The 20,328-nt window shown below is 36.8% G+C and overlaps 1 protein-coding gene across 16 annotated transcripts in view; it reads right to left on the minus strand.

Annotated features, from left to right (window-relative positions):
• Positions 1-20,328, minus strand: part of HERC1 (HECT and RLD domain containing E3 ubiquitin protein ligase family member 1) — a 179,786-nt gene that overhangs the window by 107,837 nt on the left and 51,621 nt on the right. For all 16 annotated transcript variants that reach the window (XM_057303693.1, XM_057303702.1, XM_057303700.1 and 13 more), the window contains 9 exons: positions 18,106-18,202; positions 17,390-17,533; positions 16,190-16,317; positions 12,722-12,866; positions 12,456-12,627; positions 10,518-10,652; positions 10,031-10,196; positions 4,416-4,541; positions 3,246-3,467 (listed from right to left, as the gene is read on the minus strand). In XM_057303693.1, coding sequence (XP_057159676.1) covers positions 3,246-3,467; positions 4,416-4,541; positions 10,031-10,196; positions 10,518-10,652; positions 12,456-12,627; positions 12,722-12,866; positions 16,190-16,317; positions 17,390-17,533; positions 18,106-18,202 — 1,335 coding nt within the window. The remainder of the gene's footprint in view (positions 1-3,245; positions 3,468-4,415; positions 4,542-10,030; positions 10,197-10,517; positions 10,653-12,455; positions 12,628-12,721; positions 12,867-16,189; positions 16,318-17,389; positions 17,534-18,105; positions 18,203-20,328) is intronic.

The following is a 20,328-nucleotide window of genomic DNA, read 5'->3' on the forward strand; positions in this document are numbered from 1 at the left end:
AACATTTTAATGCAATTGCTTTCCATACCTCTTGTGTAAAGGTTTTGTTTTCACATGGTTGTGAAAGGACACAACTGAACATTTGAACCCAATTTTTGGAAATTAAATTAGTTTCTGATTATAAAAGAAATAAGTGATGTCAACTATACTTAAATTAAAAAAATAGGTAGAAAAAAAAAGAAATGGACTGAAGAGACATGACAACTAAAAACAGCGTGTGATCCTGCATTTGAGGAAGGGGTTACTATAAAGCACATTAAGACAATTGTAGAAATCTGAATATGGATTGTTTATTAAATTGTATCAATGCTAAATTTTCTGAATAATTGTTCTATTGTTATGTAAGAGAATGCCCTTCTTAAGAAATACATGCTTAAGCATTTAGGAATAGTCAGCATGGCATCTATAACTACTCTCAAATGATTTAGGATAATGGACAGAGATGGTAAAGCTAATTTGGCTGAAGGGTAGAAGGGAGTCCTCTGATTCTTGAAACTCTTGTGTAAGTTTTAAATTATCTTAAGTTAAAAATATTTTTTTAAAAAACCGTTCTTGTAAAAAAATTTAGAAAATAACAAAACTGTATTTAAAAACAAGTTAAAGTCACCATTTAGTCAACACCCAAAGAAAACTACTATTAATATTTTTTAGTGTATTTCTTTCCCGGTTTTTTTGGCTCGCTTTTTTTCATAATATTGCGTATTGTTTTTAATCTTCTCTTTTCCAACAGATTCGTAAATATTATCTGTCTTCACAAACCATGTATACATAAATTTTTAAAAGTCGTAATATTCCCTTGAGCATATATACCATAATTTACCCAGCCATTTTAGATATTTCAGTTGTTTCAATTTTTATCTCTTATAGAGATCTGATGAACATCTTTATGCATAAAGTATGGTCTATGTTTACAATATGCAAGACAGAGTCTCAGCACAGTTTAAGGCCCTTGCTGTATACACACCACTATAAGCTGCCAAATAAGCACCTCTATAGACTGAATGTTTGTGTCACCTCAAAATTCATATATTGAAACCTAATCCCCAATATGATGGCATCTGGAGATGGGGCCTTTGGGAGGGGATTAGTGCCCTGATGAGAGACTCCAGAGAGCTCCCCTGTGTGACGACGACACAGCAAGAAGATGGCTATCTATGAACCAAGAAGCTGGCACCATCAAATCGGCCAGCACCTTGATCTTGGACTTCCCACCTCTCTAACAGCGAGAAATAAGTCTGTCTTGTTTAAAAGCCACCCAGTCTATGGTATTCTGTTTATAGCAGCCCAAACAGATTAAGACAAGCACCATCATTTCAAAATCTTAGAACATGACCAGGGGCACCTGGGTGGCTCAGCCACAGTTAAGTGTGTGACTCCTGATTTCGGCTCAGGTCATGATCTCAGGGTCATGAGACAGAGCCCACGTCAGCTTCCGCACCGGGCATGGAGCCCGCTTGAGATTCTCACCCTTCCTCTCCCTCCTCCCCCCACTCTCCCATCACACACACACTCTCTCTTAAAAAAAAAAAAAAAAGAAAAGAAAAGAAAAAGGAAAAGAACATGACAAATTTGGTTTAAATCACTTCAGAAACAATAATTTATGATTTTCGCCCAAAAGCAGTTAATATTTTACTTCCATTTCCATATAACATATACATCTACCCCATTAGAAAGGCACTACTTTTTTTTCACTTGTTAATTTTATCTTTAATTGCAGTAAAATACATATAATATCAAAGTTATCACCTTAACCATTTTTGTATATGCAGCTCAATAGTGTCAAATGTGTTCACATCATTGTGCACATGCCACTTTTAATTATATAAATGCAAAATTATATCTTCCTTTGTAAGAAGGACAAATAAAAGTATTAAGAAAGCTCTGACTCAAGGAGGCTAGACTCCTGCCTAAAGTACATGCAGCAGCTACGCAAGGAGGTGCCCTAAGGCTGTACCACTAATTACATGGCAGTAGCTTCTAGAGCTGAAGGCAAAACTATCAAATCACAGCAATTGGACGATGTTTTCTTCCAAAGGACATGTGCATCAAACTATATTTGTGGTGTTAAGATTCCCATGGGCTTCACACTTGACAGTGACAGCCAATCTACTTTAAGAGAAAGGCACTACTTTCATGCCGCATAAATATTCCTTACAACTTTGGAAAAAAATGTTCTGTCAGTAACAAATGACATTATGACATTGTTCTCATTCCATGTGCAGCCAAACATCAGATCAAATTTACATTCTTAAATCTGAAAGAAAATAATTATATAGGCCCAACTGTCATTCCGACTTAGCCACCTTTTAATGTCGACAGAATAGAACTAAGACTTGCACAGAAAAAGATAAAGAACTGACCCTGACAAGGTCTAGGAGACAATATGAAAGGATATACAAACCACTCAAAATTAAGTTGCACAGTACACCTTATCTCTAAAAATTGCTGAAGTTATACCAAGTTATAATTACATGGTTAAATAGAGTTATTTGGGTAAGACTTCCCTGAAAAAGTCACAGATTAGTAGAGCAAGCAGGAAACAGGTAATACCACGTACATGATCTCAGATGAGTGGTGTGTAAGCCAAATGATGAAGGGTCTGAAGGGGTTTTAATTTAATACAATGAGGTTATTCCAGCAGTAAGATGCAGAGAAGGGACCAGCAACAGTGACACTAACTACAACACTGCTATTAGCATTAGGTCATGACGTTGTGGGTTAGAACTCATAGAAATGGGTGGGGGGAGAGAGATGGATCTAAAAAACACTTAAGAATTAAGAGCATCCTAACACAGGGAAAGCTATAGTGTCCACTGTCTTCTCTCCTACTGACCAGTCTATTCTTAGTAAGTACCAACCATACTGTAATTTTAAGATTGTATCTGGTAAGGTTAATCCCTTCCTCATTATTCTTCTCTTGCAAAATGTTGATGACTATTTTTCTGTTTATTCTTGAACATTAACATAAGAAAAACTTGGCAAAATTCTAAAATAAATCTTTTTGGAATTCTCAATTACAAGTCATTTGGCTCCTACAATATTTCAGATCTAACACGTTTTCTGCCTCTCGGGGAGTGGAGGCTAGAGTTTTATTTATTTCTTATGTATTTAAATGTCCAACTACCTTAACCTGAAGCCATCCCTATCCCCTCCAAAAACAAAAAACAAAAAACAAAACAAAAACGAAAACACAAAAAAATCCAAGATTTATTCTTTTTTTACTACAAAGAAAAAGAGCAACTTACCGTATAAAATCCTAAATTTCTTAGGAGAGTCTTCATCAAAATTTCAGCCAGATGGGTGTCTGGATGGCAGCTCTGAGTGCCATAAGGTTGATCAGACAGGCTTCCATAGCCAGTACACACAGAAGAGAGATCAGCAGCGTCAGAGGGTGAGCTATAGCCGAGTAAGGAAGCTACATGGGTATGATCTTGCAAACTTGTCAGAATGATATCCAGTTGCATTCTCTAAAAAAAAAAAATTTCATCAATGAAATAGGTACAAATATATAATTAGCTTAAAATGTACTCAAAAAGAAAAAAAAGGATCCCACTTAATATCCTGATATTTTAGGAAGTGTGTAATTAAAAGAAAAGCTATTCCACTGATACCATTTGGAAAAATGAAACTTTTAGCATTTTATTCCTTCTTTTACTATAATACCCAAAACTCTAAGCAAAATGGTATTCTCTGCATGATTTTAGGACTTCTAAGAGTAAGAGTAAGAAATGACAACAGATAAATTATACTACACATTTTTCTACAGAATTATCAATGTAACTATTTATTCTAATATTTAAAATAAATCACCTAAATCTAAACTACTGAAAACTACTCAACGGAGGCATCTGTGGTTATTATATTGCCAGTGAGAACCACTTTCCCCCCTAAATCTATAACTCTACGATAGACAGTTCTACTTAGTTAAGCAAAATGTACTTATTTTAATGTACATAAGATATTAAAAATGGAAAGAATAAGCACATTCATATCCTCAAATACATTTTCATAACAGGCATCTTCTTTTACTTTTTATATAAGCAATTTCAAAAACTGTTCTGGGCATGGAGCCAATAGTAGCACATGACCTTGATTTCTTTTTCTTTTTTTTTTTTTAAATGATGTTGATTTCAACTCAGCACACTATAAACTAAAATGTCTCTGGTTTAACAGTATAAGCAACAAATTATTAAATTTTAATAATTAGCTCCAAATCATTTAATAGATTATCATGTGCTTCACCTTCATTAGAATTCTGGGAACTCTTCCAGCAGAAAACATCAAATATTAGGATTTACTAAACCCATAAAGCATTATTCCATGAACACATGGTAATCGACAGCTTTATTTCCCTCTCAGCCTATTTCAGTGTCTGTGTAATTACTGGTTTACTTAGATACCATGCAAAGGCTCACCTGTCCTTTAGATAAGCTTTCCCATCTATCAGGTCCTTGGGGTAAAAGAGAATGAAGCAATTCCATACGTTCTCGTAATGGAGGTAATAGCATGGTTGCTCCCACTGACAGAGTTTCAATTACCACCTAGTATAGAAAAAGAAAAGTGTATTTACTGGCCTACTCCTTATCTTTTTAATGGAAACATATGAAAAATAAATGCACTATTAGGATCATGGAAGTCTGAAGAAGGTAGGTCACAGAAGTCTGAAGAAAGGGACATGAAAAAAAGCACGCGATCCTTTAGATGTCTTGAAGTAGACTAGAATACATATTTTGAATATGCCACTAATAGCTAATCATCATCCAACAAATATTTAGTAATGACTCTGTAACATTGGGCCCGGTGAGACTCTTTGCGAAGTGCTGTGGATGCAGAAATGAACAAGAAAGACAAAAGTCCTGCTTTCATAAGCATATAATCTAGTGGGAAAGAGATCCTGAGTGTGAAAGAAGTCACATATAGGGAAAGTAAAAGGAAATACAAACTCGAATGAACACACACGCAGGTAACTAACATGGCCTATGGGCTGACAGAAAGTCTCCCTGGAGACTGGGCATTTAGGTTAAGAATTTTATTTTATTTACTTTTTATTTTTATTTATTGGGGCACCTGGGTGGCTCAGTTGGTTGGGCGTGTTGCCTTCGGCTAGGGTCATGATCTCGGGGTCCTGGAATCGAGCCCCACCTTGGGCTCCCTTCTCAGTGGGGAGTGTGCTTCTCCCTCTCCTCCTGGCTGTTCTCACTCGTGCTCTCTGTTGCTATCTCTGTCTCTCTCTAGTAAATAAATAAGATCTTTATTAAAAAAAAGATCTTATTTATTTGCAAGAGAGAGGGACAGAGGGCACTAGAGAGAGTGAGCATGAGTCGGAGGAGAGGGAGAAGCAGGCTCCCCACTCAGCAGGGAGCCCGAAGTGGAGCTCAATCTCAGGACCCCAGGATCATAATCTGAGCTGAAGGCAGACACTTAACCGACTGAGCCACCCATGTGCCCCTAAGTTAAGAATTTTAAAACAAGAAGGACTTAGACCAACAAACATCCATGTAGCTATTAAGAATAGTTGCGTTATCTTAGGCCTCATAATTTCTCAGGGTCATAGCTTCTTTATCAGTAAAATGAGAGTGTTGGACTAAAGAAACACTTGACATTTAAGAGCTCTTATAAATTTAAAATACAACAGAAGAAATTTTAAAAACCTCAATAGAAGGGTTAGAATATAAAATTAAATTTCTCATAAAGTAGACGGGGGAAAATGGAAAACAGGAAAGAAAACACAAGAAAAATTATGAGGACCCATCCAGGAGATCTAGTATCCCAATAACAAGGAGTTCCAGAAAGAGAAAACACAGAAAACAATGAAAAGGAAATCAATATACAATATACTTCAGGCTAACTTCTTAAAACTGAAGACTACGAGTTTCGAAATTAAAAGGGTCCACCCAAGTATAAAGCACAATGGTTAACAACAGACCCACATCAGTTCATATTATTTGACATGTGAGAACACAAAGTACAAATAGAATTTGCTATAGAACCCAGAGAGAAAAGCAGATTTCCATACAAAGGATAAAAATTTGAAGAGCATTGATTTTCTGAGTAATAACACTGAAAGCTAGAAGACAATGACTTCTATGGGAGAATGAATTCTTTTTTTTTTTTTTAAGATTTTATTTATTTATTTGACAGAGATAGAGACAGTCAGCAAGAGAGGGAACACAAGCAGGGAGAGTGGGAGAGGAAGAAGCAGGCTCATAGCAGAGGAGCCTGATGTGGGGCTCGATCCCATAATGCCGGGATCACGCCCTGAGCCGAAGGCAGACGCTTAACCGCTGTGCCACCCAGGCGCCCCGAGAATGAATTCTTAACAGGAAAATGATTTAGATTACAATTCTATGCCCTGAAATATTCATGAAGATATTCAATTCACAAACTACTTCACTGTGAGTGTATTTGCAAGAATATTTTTCCTATCCACCCTCTCTCAGAAGCTACTGATGGATGTAAAAACCCAGCAGACACCACCTTAACCAAGTGATCATGGTCGAAATCTCCAGCAATAAGACACACCTGTACCATGAACCCCGTGATGTTGTGTACTGAAGGCACATCATCATTTCTGTGGCATTCTTGCCAGAAGTGCATAACCCCAGTCCAATCATGAGAAAACAACAGAAATATTCAATAAAATAACTGACCAGTACTCACAAATTGTCTAAACATGAAAGACAAGGAAAAAATGAGGAATTGTCACACAGTGTAGGAGACTAAGGAGAAACAACAAATAACTATAAACGGGATACTGAACAGGATTCCTCAAAAGAACAAGGACATTACTGGAAAACTGATCAAATTTCTAATGAAGTGTTGAGTGTCATGAATAGCATTAAGCTAACGTGAATTTCTTGGCTTTGATAACTGTACTGTGGTTATGTATGACATGAGCATTAGGGGAAGCTGAGTGAGAAAACTATTCTTTATGCAACTTTTCCTTTAGTCTACAAATGACTCAAAGCATTTAAAAAGAAACAAGAAGGAGCAACAACAATGAGAGCTACAAACAGATTAAGTTACTAGAAGTTTCAGAGATAAGGAACAGAAAACAGCTCTGTACACATCCTGAGAATTCATCTCTGAAGGATTCTCCTAATAGACTAACCACCACGGACAATAAATAAACAATTTCTAAAGATAATTTTTAAAGTTTGCTTTCCTTATTTTACTCCAGTACTTTTTGACCTTTTAAAAATACTACACTATCATTCCTGATAAATATTAAAACGTCAGAGTTCCCATTCACCACCAGGTTAATATTTCTTCTATCCACATGCCAGGGATATGTCTCTCCAGTTGAAAACTCAGTTACCTTTTTTGCTTTTTCTTTTTATTGACATGTAATTCACATATCATAAAATTCACCTTTTTTTTTTAAGATTTTATTTATTTATTTGACAGAGAGAGAGGCAGCCAGCGAGAGAGGGAACACAAACAGGGGGAGTGGGAGAGGAAGAAGCAGGCTCCCAGCGGAGGAGCCTGATGCGGGGCTCGATCCCAGAACGCCGGGATTACGCCCTGAGCCAAAGGTAGACGCTTAACGACTGAGCCACCCAGGCGCCCCATAAAATTCACCTTTTGTAAGTAAAAACTTCAGTGGTTTAGTATATTCACAGAGTTGTGCAACCATCACTCCTATTCTAATTTTGGGACATTTTCATCACCCCAAAAAAGAAATTCTGTGTCTATTAATAGTCACTCCCCTCTCTCCCCCAACCCCTAACAACCAACTAACTGATTTACTTTTCTTCTCTATGGATTTGCCTATTCTGTACATTTCATAGACATACAATCATATAATATGTGGCCTTTGGTGACTGGCTTCTTTTACTTAGCATAATGCTTCCAAGGTTCAGTCATGTTGTAGCATGTTATCAGAATCTCCCTTCTTTTTATTCCTGAATAAGATTATCCTGGTATGGAGATACCACACTTAGCTCATCCATTCATCAGTTGACAGACAATTGTTTATTCCTGCCTTTTGGTTATTACGAATAATATTGCTATGAACATTCCTATACAAGTTTTTGAGTGAAAATTCTCTTGGGTATAGACCTAAATGTGGAAATGCTACATTATATGGTAATTTAACGTTTAACTATTTAAGGAACTATCTGCTTTTGAAAGCAGTTATACCATTTTACATTACCACCAGCAATATACAAGAGTTCCAATTTCTCTACATCCTCACTAACACAATCCTCAGTCTTTTTGATTATAGCCACCGAATGGGTATGAAGTAGTGTTTCACTGTGATTTTGATTTTCATTTCCCTAATGACTAAAGCTATTGTGCATTTTTTCATGTGCTTATTGGTCACATGTATATTTTTTCCAGAAACATGTCTACTCAAAATTCTTTGCTCATTTTTAAAGTTGGGTTATTAAAAGTAAATAAATTAAAAAATAAAGTTGGGTCATCTTTTTTATTGTTGAGTTGTAAGGATCCTTTATATATTCTGGAAACTAGAATTTTTTTTCAAGATTTTATTTATTGAGAGTGAGCGAGAGACAGATCATAAGCAGGGGGAGGGGCAGAGGGAGAAGCAGACTTTCGATGGGGATGGTGGCTTGATCCCAGGACCCCAGGATCATGGACTGAGCCAAAAACAGATGCTTAACCAACTGAGCCATCCAGGTGCCCCTGGAAACTAGAATATTATCAGACATATGATTTACAAATATTCCTCCCATTCTGTGTATGAGTTGTATGTTCATTTTCTTGATAATGCCCCTTGAGACATAAATGTTTTCCATTTTGATGAAGTCCAATTTATCTCTCTTTTTTTGGTTGCTTGTGCTTTTGGTGTCATATCTAAGAAATTACTGCCTAATCCAAGGTCATAAAGATGATGGATGAGTGGATAAGCAAAATGTGATATATACCTACAACAGAAGATTATTAAGCTTAGAAAGGAAGGAAATTCTTTTTTTTTTTTTTTAAGATTTTATTTATTTATTCGACAGAGATAGAGACAGCCAGCGAGAGAGGGAACACAAGCAGGGGGAGTGGGAGAGAAAGAAGCAGGCTCATAGCGGAAGAGCCTGATGTGGGGCTCGATCCCACAATGCCGGGATCACGCCCTGAGCCGAAGGCAGACGCTTAACCGCTGTGCCACCAAGGCACCCCAGAAAGGAAGGAAATTCTGACACATGCTACAACATGGATGAACCTTGAGGACATTATGCTAAGTGAAATGAGCCAGCCACAAAACGACAGTTTATGATTCCACCTACATGACCTATTTAGAGTGTCAAAATTAAAGAGACAGAAAGTAGAACGGTGGTTGCCAGAAGCTGGAAAGAAGGGGGAATGAGGAGTTATTGTTTGAGATGGGTAGAGAATTTCAATTTTATAAGATCAAAAGAAATATGAAGATGGGTAGTGGTGATGGTTGTACATTATAAATGTATTTAATACCACTAAACTATATTTAAAAATGGTTAAGATGGGGTGCCTGGGTGGCACAGTCAGTTAAGTGTCTAGCTCTTAATTCCGGCTCAGGTCATGATCTCAGGGTTGTGAGATCGAGCTCCACGTTAGGCTCTGAGCTGGGAATGGAGCCTACTTAAGATTCTCTCTCTCCCTCTGTTCCTCCCACCCCCTCTCTCCCTCTCTCTCCCTCTCTCAAGAAAAAAAAAAAAAAGGTTAAGATAATAAATTTTATGTTATATATTTTACCATAATAAAAAATAAAAATGGATCATCGTCCTCAGAAATTTATCCTCTGGTGGAAAAGACAGACATGTTTGTCAACAGACAACTACAATACAATGTGATGCAATGAGAAGACACACAAGAGAAACCTAACCTGGCAGGAGAGCAGGGAATGAAAGACTTCCCAAAGATGACATTTGACCTTTAGTGTTAAAGGATGAGTTAACCAAAAACATTTACTGCTACCAAAAAGAGGAGTAAGGGAAAGAACATTCGATTGAAGTTTTCCAATATATGGTTGAATTTATGAGCTACAACTTTAGGGAGAGATGTGGCTTGAGACAGATTCCAAGTCCTATATGCTTACCTCTTGAATTTCATCTGGGACAGTTGAATCCATCAGTCTGAAAAGCAAATTTCGAAGTGGACCTGCCTGTCTCCCCAGAATGCTGGTAGCTACCCCTCCCGCAAGTGCAAGAGCAAGATGATTTGAAAGCAGCTTCAGGCACAGCTTGAGGAAGTTGTGGTGTTCCCTGAAACCAAACAAAGTGCTGTGAACTTCTGGAACATAAAAGAGCATGTGCTATCCAGTTTGGGTAACATTATCTCTTTAAAAATTTTGTCAAATTGTGACCACTAGTGATTTTTAAAATGTGATTCATGAAATTATGGGTAACTTTTCCTAAAGGTCATTATCAATAAGTACCTAAGTTTAGCTCTTTTTTAGATTCTAAAGAAGTTTAATACAATTGAGGGGAAAACAGAACAAAAAAGAAAAGTCAAACTCAAAATGAGTAATTAATAGACATACACACACACACACACACACCCCAATATACATACATATAACATACCTTGATGAAGGGAAAGGGAGTGGGGGAATCTCACTGTTTATTTTATCACAGTATCTCTCAAGAAAAGAACGCAGATGTGAGAAGGTACTCTCTTCAAGATCTACACAATAAGGCCGGTGCCATGCAACAACTTGTCTAGAAGGAAGCATAAGAAAATAATGGAATAGCCTTAACAGGGGAATTTTCACAAATGATCAAAAGCAAAATTCAAACCATTAATAAAGCTGAAAGATGTCAACAAGATATACAGAAGGCCTGCTTGATTACAAAAGTTAAAGCCCTTCATTTTAGCAACCAAGGAAAATCAAGAATTTGCCATCCCTAGAATTCTTCAAAGAGAAAACATATAGCCACAACCTGCTTTGGAAGGTTGGATATTCACTCACTTAAAGGCAAAGACCTGAGCCACAGGATCTACTACAGTCTTCTGGCTTTAAGGGTCTATAAAAGGTGTATTTCATATTAAGAAAAACAGCCTGAGGGGCGCCTGGGTGGCTCAGTCGTTAAGCGTCTGCCTTCGGCTCAGGGGGTGATCCCATAGTCCTGGGATCGAACCCCACATCAGGCTCCTCTGCTGGGAGCCTGCTTCTTCCTCTCCCACTCCCCCTGCTTGTGTTCCCTCTCTCACTGGCTCTCTCTCTGTCAAGTAAATAAATAAAATCTTAAAAAAAAAAAAAAAAAAAAAACCCAGCCTGACTCTATAGAACAGTAAACTGAAATCTATTAAAAGAACAACTCCTGGGGCACCTGGGTGGCTCAGTCAGTTAAGCATCCGATTCTTGGTTTTGGCTCAGGTCATGATCTCATAGGCCATGAGATCAAGCCCCGCATCAGGCTCTGCACTCAGTGGGAAGTTTGCTTGGGAGTCTCTCCCTCTGTCCCTCACCCCACTCGCATGCACTCTTGGGTGCTCTCTCAAATAAATAAATCTTAAAAAAAAAAAAAAAACAATTCTAAAGATTCTTGTGAAGACTGTCAAGATCTTGGGAACCAACTATCTACATATGAAGTGGGAAGCTGAAAATTTAATATGAATAGCAAATTATTTATAATCAATTTATTATTTTTTAGCTTTTCTTTTGGAGGGTAATTACCTATAAATGATTTTTATTGGTTGGAATGTCATAATAAATCGATCTGAATCAAAGGTCTGGAAAGCAAATATAATACATGCCAAGTTTAAATGAGCTCACATACATCTGAAAATACCTGAAACAACCCTAAAATTCCTTAAAATTCACACTTCTAATAAAAATCATCTACCTAATTTTCTAAAAAGATATGGTTATCTCTTTAGGAAAAAGCTAAATTTCTGCAAAAGTAACTTCCTTTATTTAAAAGTATAGCCACTGCTTATTTTCAAAAAACCAACCAGACCAAGGCCACTGAGGCTAATCAACTGTTTAATAAAACCTAGTTCTGGGGCGCCTAGGTGGCTCAGTCAGTTAAGCATCTGCCTTCAGCTCGGGTCATGATTCCAGGGTCAGGGCTCGGATCATGACCTGCATCAGGCTCCCTGCTCAGCAGGGGAGTCTGCTTCTCCCTCTCCCTCCCTCCCCACTCATGCTCTCTCTCTATGAACTAAATCTCTAAAAAATAAAAAAATGAAACCTAGTTCTGACTTTATTTTAATGTAACTTCCTCATAATATGGAGACATTTAATTTTTAATATCAGATCTAGAGACAGAGAAGGAATTAAAAAAGTTTAAAAGACACTTAAATCAAGAAAGTATCTTAAATACAGGGTATAACTTCTTGCTTATATAATATAACCTCAACACTCAAATAAAAGAACTCTAGATGTCATTTCTGTGACAGTAAAAAAAAAATCAATACTAGAAATGTTCAGAAGGGCATTTTATGAACAATTATTTTTGTTTTCATTGGTGCTTCTGTTGTTATTAGAACACAAGAATTTTTAAACGTGGCATTCTTACCTATCCCTAGGAAGAGCAGTCCATGCCAGACTATGTGATGTTCCAGCAGAGATCTGCTGAATAGCTATGCCATCTAAGCCACTCACTTTCTTTGGTTTAGTAATAGGACCTGTGGAATTTCCTTGGCCACACTGCCCCATTGAGTTATTGCCCCAGGCATAAACTTCATTATCTAAAAATAAAATAAAGAAAAGCCAAATTTAAATGCAATACATTTCTTGAAGGAAATGGTTAATAATACTTCTTTTAAAAACAAATGACGTTACCATGAGAAAGAGCCAAACAATGACTGTCTCCAATAGAAATATCAACTATTCTTGTGGCAGCCAGTTCTTCAATAAGCTTGGGTCTCAATGCAGTAGCTTCTGAAGAACCACAACCTAGACAAGCTCCACAGCCCCACGCATAGACCTGAAACAAAGAGAAAAGCACTACAGGTAACAGCCTGAGATACCAGGTTGAAGACTTATGCTGTTTAAAAGTAAATATCATCTAGGCGTGCCTGGGTAGTGTAACCGGTTAAGTGTCCAACTCTTGTTTTTGGCTTAGGTCATGATCTCAGGATCATGAGACGGAACCCTACAGCAGGCTCCGCACTGAGTCTGGGGCCTGCTTGGGATTCTCTCTTTCCCTCTCCCTCTGCATCCCCCCTGCCCACCAACTCACATGCGCTCTCTCCCTCAATAAATACCTAAATAAAATCTTTTTTTAAAATAAGCTAAAAAAATAAGTAAGAGTGTGGCTTGATACTAAGTAACTTTTGGGGTGCCTGGGTGGCTCCATCAGTTAGGCATTTGCCTTCAGCTCAGATCATGATCCCAGGGTCCTGGGATCAAACCCGCATCAGGCTCCCTGCTCAGCAGGGAATCTGCTTCTACCTCTGCCCTCCCCTGCTTGTGCGCTCTCTCGCTCTCAAATAAATGAAATCTTGAAAAAAAATAATAATAACTTTCTGTTGTTAAAAATAGTATTTACTGTTTTGACTGTTAAAGGTTTTCATAGTTATTTATTTTGCTGTCTCTAAATGTTCACTATACAGGGAGACAAGCAGTTGAACTGAAAAAATAACTGGTCATAGAAAAAAATGGAAGGATCTTAGAAGGATCTTAGCAGCTTAGAAATACTGTAGCCATCTTACAACTTCTCTTTCATATGAGAAGGTCTCAACAAATATTTCTTGGTTGATTAGACCAAGGTGTGAACATATAAAATTAATTACATAAGTCACAAAACTGATGTTTATGATTAGTTAAAAATCACATCACCTCATTGTTATAATAATTTTAATGATCACTTACAAAGAGGGCCATGTAAAGCAGCAGTCAACAAAGCTCTCTGAACGTCTTTATTTTTGGCTAATTAATACTACAACAGCCACTGACTGATTTAAGAAGCTTAGGGGAAAGGTGAGTTGAAGAAGAAGATAAAAGGGGGAATGACTGTCAGTTTGGCAGCCCCAAATCAAAAAAATTAGCAAACTGAGTGACTTTCTTTTTCCTTCGGTGGGTTCTGGTAATATCATATAGACCCTTATCCTTATGCCACTGGGTTTGGGAATTTTTTTTGTCTTGTAATTCTTTCAGTAAAGACTACTGAGATGTTAAACCTCTTAAACAACAAAAAAAAGAGCAGCAAATACTTGTACCAGTTGCTAGAGAACTACTTGAGACAAAACAGAAAGAACAAAATCCCAGTACCGTAAAGCTATATGTTAGGAGGGGTTAACTTCTAAAGACAAGGAAGGTGAAAAAATACATAGTCAAAGTCATTCAAAATCTAAATCACTCATCGAGTACAATACAGTACTGTCACTCAGTGAGAGCCACATAGCTAGAGTTTGCTCTTGCAGTGTTCCTCTGGCTGAACACCAGATGAAGAAATACTTGGCTTGTATTTAGGGACCTTGTATAAGATACACATACTGTATTTTTCAACATAAGAATCACATTTAATATGATGGGAAGTCAGCTGTGAAGAGGCCTGAGAGGACTGAGGAAAAAACAGATGTTGATCATCTCATGCTCAGCAAGTCTAATAGTAAACAGAACTACCCTTGTCATTTAAAAGTATTTCTCTCTCACTTTATTTTTTCCTAAGTATATATATTTGATTTCACATAACTTAGCATACTCATGATACAACTGTTCTATATAGCAACTAACTCACAAGTTCCTTTGAAATTCAATGTAATAGGGGCGCCTGGGTGGCACAGCGGTTAAGCGTTTGCCTTCGGCTCAGGGCGTGATCCTGGCGCTATGGGATCGAGCCCCACATCAGGCTCCTCCGCTATGAGCCTGCTTCTTCCTCTCCCACTCCCCCTGCTTGTGTTCCCTCTCTCACTGGCTGTCTCTATCTCTGTCGAATAAATAAATAAAATCTTTAAAAAAAAAAAAGAAAGAAAGAAATTCAATGTAATAAATGTATTATCATCAGTATCAACCAATAGCTGAATAGTACTTGGTAATTTATAGAAACTTTCAATTCATGTAGTTACCTTTTATGATCATTTGTAAGCAAAGCAGAAATCATTACCCCTCTCATACGAAAGGACCACATGATGATCAAGGGAGGTCTGCGACTTGCCTATGGCTATACATTAAACAAGTGAACATCTTCTGGCTTCAATTCATAGATTCTCACCACAGAACCCAGTGAGAAAGTGAGAAAGATGTAAAAGAGAAGTTCCAGGTTTTAAGGCAGCATCCAGCATTGTACCAAATGACCAATTAATGAAATACAGGGTAATGAATAGTTTGAGTTCAATTTTTTAAGACACAAGGCATTCTAGTCTCTCCAAAATGACGACACTAAATGCTAATTTCAACTTTGCTGTTCATCTGCCTTATGAATTAGTCAGAAAACATTTTTATACCACTATCTGACACATAATGGATTCCTACATGTGAGAAAATGAGTGGTCAGCTCACTTTTTGGTTGCTGATGGATGTAAGAAAAAAATTATTATTGGTCTATCACCATACCTGGATCCTCTCCATCACCAACAAAAACCAGAGAAAAGTCAAAACATGCATACAGAAGTTCAAAAGTTTACAAAGGGACTATCCTAAGCCTGACTAAGCCTTTCTTAGAAACACCTATCCCTCTCAGATCATTTTCCATATGGAAATTTCTCCTTACCCTCTCTTTTGATCACCTTCTTGCCTTCTTAGTTCTTATCACTGGTTTTAACAAGATCTATTCACACTTTCTCCCACTATCCATAATTTTTAGGAAAAAATTTAAGGGGTGCTGAGTGCCAAAAAGGTTTTATAAAACCTCTTAATACAAAGAATGGGGCTGAGGATGGGTTTATCTGGGTTACACAGGCCAGGTGAGAAAATCTGGTTCCTTTGCAAATACTCTACCTCTTCAAACAGGAGAAAATATTTCATTTCAGTAGACTGCCTTTAAAATGTTATTTTTTTAAGGGGCACCTGGGTGGCTCTATCAGTTAAGTGTCTGACTCCTGGTTTCAGCTCAGGTCGTCATCCCGATGTCCTGAGATCAAGCCCCTCATGGGGCTCCGCACTCAGCACGGAGTCAGCTTAAGACTGTCTCTCTCTCTGTCTCTCTCTCTGTCTCTGCCCCACCCCCACGCTCTCTCTCTCAAATAAATAAATCTTAAAAAGTAAAATGCATTTTTTTAACTTTAAGGTTTAATTATGATTGTTACTTTTTAGTCACCTACTCCCCTGAAATAATTTAATCCTTTTATGCTCATCCCTTATTCCTACCTGCCCTGTTGATGTTAAAGCAAGTGAAGACTGGCTCCCAGCACAAACTTTGCGAATGAACATTCCTTGTAAAGCTTCCACAACTTTAGGTTTATACACTCTGTTAGTATCTCCATGGCCAAGTTTGCCTACCAAAAAAAGCACATTCAAGTTAAACAATTTATTTGTTTTAAAGAACCTCTATTCTTTACCAAAGTATGTTGATAAATATCACTCATCTTTCTATCACTAAGCTGACAGATGTGCAAAACTCTGTTTCTGACAGCAGAGGAGGTGAACAAATGAATGTTTTTCTTACAAGAAAGAAACAACCAACCAACAGCCTTCTGAATCTTAATTTCAAGCAATTAAAACCACTTTAAGAAAGATATGGGAAATTATTTTTCTTTCTCTACTTTTAATGGTCATATTTCTAACTTCTAATTTGCTGATGTAATAAATAGGTTGTACACAAGGAGTTTGTATGTATCTAATTATTTTTAATTTTTGAACAGAGCCAATGGCTACTGAAATAGAAAACATGGCAAATCACTAAAAAAGAAAAACAAATGGCCAACAATAAATTCAACCTCACTAAGAATCAGGAACTATTAATTAAATGATACCATTTTCACTATTGAAATTATTTTTAAAGTAATCTTAATTTTAATACCCACTGTTTGTTGTTGAAAGACATGGGAAAATAAGCAATCTCACACTGCTGGTAGTTGTGAATAAGAGGACAAAGATTTAGTCATTCATTGTGTAGTTTTTGATACAGAAAAATATTTGGAAACCATCTAGATACTCAATAATAAACTGATTTTTTAAAAGTCATATTAAAATCACATAAAGGAATATATTGAGCTATTTAGAAAAATGAAGAGCCATAGAAAGATATTCAAAAAATACTGTCAGATAAAAACCAGCAGGTTATAAAATATCTAGGATATATATATGTCTGCTTTGGTTTTCAAAAAAGACATCTATGTGGGAATATTTGTACATGTTTATATAAATACATATATATTTAGAGGTCCATCTATGTAAGTTTTAACAATGGCTACAGCAACATTTGTTGAAACAGTTCACTTAAATTTCTAAAATTTCTACTCATCTTTAGAGAGCTTCCTACAATAGGCATGTACGACAGGAAAAAAACATTTTTTTAAATCTCAAGAAAACAAGTCCAAAGCTATCAATAAATAATTTTTTACATACCATTGTCTCCTCCTCCAAAAGACCATACAGTTCTCCCATCTTTAGACAAAGCAATGGTGTGTGAACTGCCACAAGAAACCTCTCCTACATTGCTAATGTCTTTTACTAATGTTGGAATGTTACGGCTGTTACTATCTCCGTGACCTTGGATGAAACACACACAACAAAGAATAATGCTGTTAACTCCTTTTCTTTAGGCCATTTCTTCACAGGTAGAATAAAATTTTAAGTTAATGACAGAAATGAGGTATTTTCAAAGCGCAATTAAATATGAGAGAAAGAAGCATTTCCAGTATCTATCTTCTCATCCAATCTTCTGGGCTGCTCTCAAACTGAGACACACGGTCCCTTCAGTCAATCATTAGAATATTCTATATATGCTCCTCTCCCAGCACTTGTCTAATGCTATCTAGTATCATAGTCATGTCAACTTGTTTTCACACACACTTCAGGACCAGGATGGTATCTTTCTTGTCCCTGAAATCCTTCGGTGTCTGCTCATAATAGGTACTCAGTAAATACTTGCTAGATTTAATTACAGCTTAAATTTCAGCACTAGAATTCAGGTATTCACTGTATAAAACTGTCTTCCTCTGGGCTAAAACTAACAAAATAAATAACAGGTTTTTTGGCCTATTAAATCTAGTCTCACTGCTTCTCAGTAACCATCATTTCTATTTTTCTGTGAGAGTAACTTCAATTTTAAAAAAGCTTACCTAGTCTTCCAAAGTCTCCTTCACCCCACGTGTATAATTCACCATCCTCTGTGACAGCAGCACTATGTCTGTACCCGGCAGACACACAAACAACTACCTGCATTGCACACAAAGCACACCAAGATGAAGAACATGAATGTGCTAAAACAGCTCGTATTTGGTCTTATGCACAGAGACTTCAGAGACACTGACATTCACAACTTATCCAGAAGTTGCCATGTACAGTTGTAGAGGCTGTGCCCAGAACAAGGGTGCCTGGGCTCATGAAAGTGCTGAAATACAGCCTCTGCTCTGTTTGCCAGGCCACGAAACCTGGCTTCCACCCGGAGAAGATAACTTTCCTTAATTTGCGCAAAGGCACTGCGAAGGTAGCAGGAGCCCTGAATACACCAATCTAGTCACCTGCAAGAATACTGTATCACAAATCAAGTCTTTACTCAAAGAGTTGGCACGGGCTAAACACTAATAGAATAATGAAAAAATTTTAGATATAATGTTAACATAAAACCTACAATCCTGGCTAACCAAGAAAAACTCATTACATAATAGGGATAACTCTCAAAAACATAGTGACTATTACCAATGCAGAAAGATCTAAGCATAGTCTATGGACTATGAGAAACAAACTGAGGGCTTTGGGGGGGGGGGGATGGGATAGGCTGGTGATGGGCAGTAAGGAGGGCACGTATTGCATGGTGCACTGGGTGTTATACGCAACTAATAAATCATCGAACTTTACATCAGAAACCAGGATGTACTGTATGGTGACTAACATAATATAATAAAAAAACATTAAAATAAAAAAAAAAGATCTAAGCAGTATGTAAGCTTACATTATTTAAACTCTTAGCAGTATCTCTTTACCCTCAATTGGCTATACAGTTGATGAGTAGAATCAGGGAAATAAAAGTATACAGCAACATAATTGGGAAATGACTCAGATTTTACCACTGATCATAATAGGGACTTAACAGAAAAAAAAAATCAATGCTAATTACTCTGCATCTTTTCAATCTTCAAAAATTAGAACTCACTTTAGAAAATTCAAAATTTAGATTCAATTAAAAATACTGAGCACTACAAGGCACCTGGGTGGCTCAGTCAATTAAGCGTCTGCCTTCAGCTCAGGTCGTGATCTCAGGGTCCTGAGATCTGGCCCTGCATCAGGCTCCCTGCTCAGCAGGGAGTCTGCTTTTCCCTCTGCCCCTCCCCCATACTCATGCACAATCCCTCTCTCTCTTTCCCTCTCAAATAAATAAAATCTTTAAAAAGGAAACACTGAGCACCTAATACATTCTAGATAATATGCTAAAAACTTCTGAAATTTTTATCTGTAAATTATTAATTTACTTTTTGGAACATTTTTCCTTTATGACATTCATACTAAGTTACATGTAATTGGCAGTGTTTCCATTAAAAATAGGACACTAAAAGGAATATAAGTAAAAAAATGTTCAAAGAATTGGAATTAAAGAAGAAGGTGCTAGAAAGACTAGAAAAATACAACTACAAATAGTATTTATCTGAAAATTTCCTTAGAGCCCTACATTCAGCATCTTATCAAGTATCCCATGATGTTGTCAAGTGAACATTCCAAAATTCACTGCTTTGGGGTTGATATCTAAGTTAAAATACCATAAGTTATAATAAAGTAAAATTCATATGATAGCCAATCTTGTCAGACAACCTCCCATGAAGGAAAAGTGTCCCACTTGCAATTCTGGTATAATATAAAAATTTAAACTTTAAAAGGATCTTATATAAAGAAAACTTTTGTGGCAAGAATGTAATCTTAAAATAGAGGAATCTGTATAATTGCATATAATTACAAGCTCAGGAAAATAAATTCACTTCTTTAAAGAAAGGTAAAATAGAAATTAGAAGAGGAGATCTAGGTTCAGTTTCTAATGGTGCTAATTATTTGTGTGTGACCTTAGGCAAGTGAGTTAACCACTCTAAATGCCTCATTTCTATTAAAATGCCACCTCCTCCAACCTGATGACCTCATTAACTAATATCACACCCCACCCAAGTTAGTATCTACTACAATACTCAATTTTTTTCTTTATTATTATTTGAAATTATTTTATGTGCTTACTTATTTACTATCTCTATCCACAGATTAAAAGCTCCATGAAACAAACGATCTTGTCTGTTTTGTTCACTACTATATGTCCAATGCCTAAAACACTGCCTGGCACTCAGAAGACACTGAACAAGTAT

Source organism: Ursus arctos, unplaced genomic scaffold (assembly GCF_023065955.2).
Source record: "Ursus arctos isolate Adak ecotype North America unplaced genomic scaffold, UrsArc2.0 scaffold_28, whole genome shotgun sequence".
In the NCBI taxonomy this organism is placed as follows: domain Eukaryota; kingdom Metazoa; phylum Chordata; class Mammalia; order Carnivora; family Ursidae; genus Ursus; species Ursus arctos.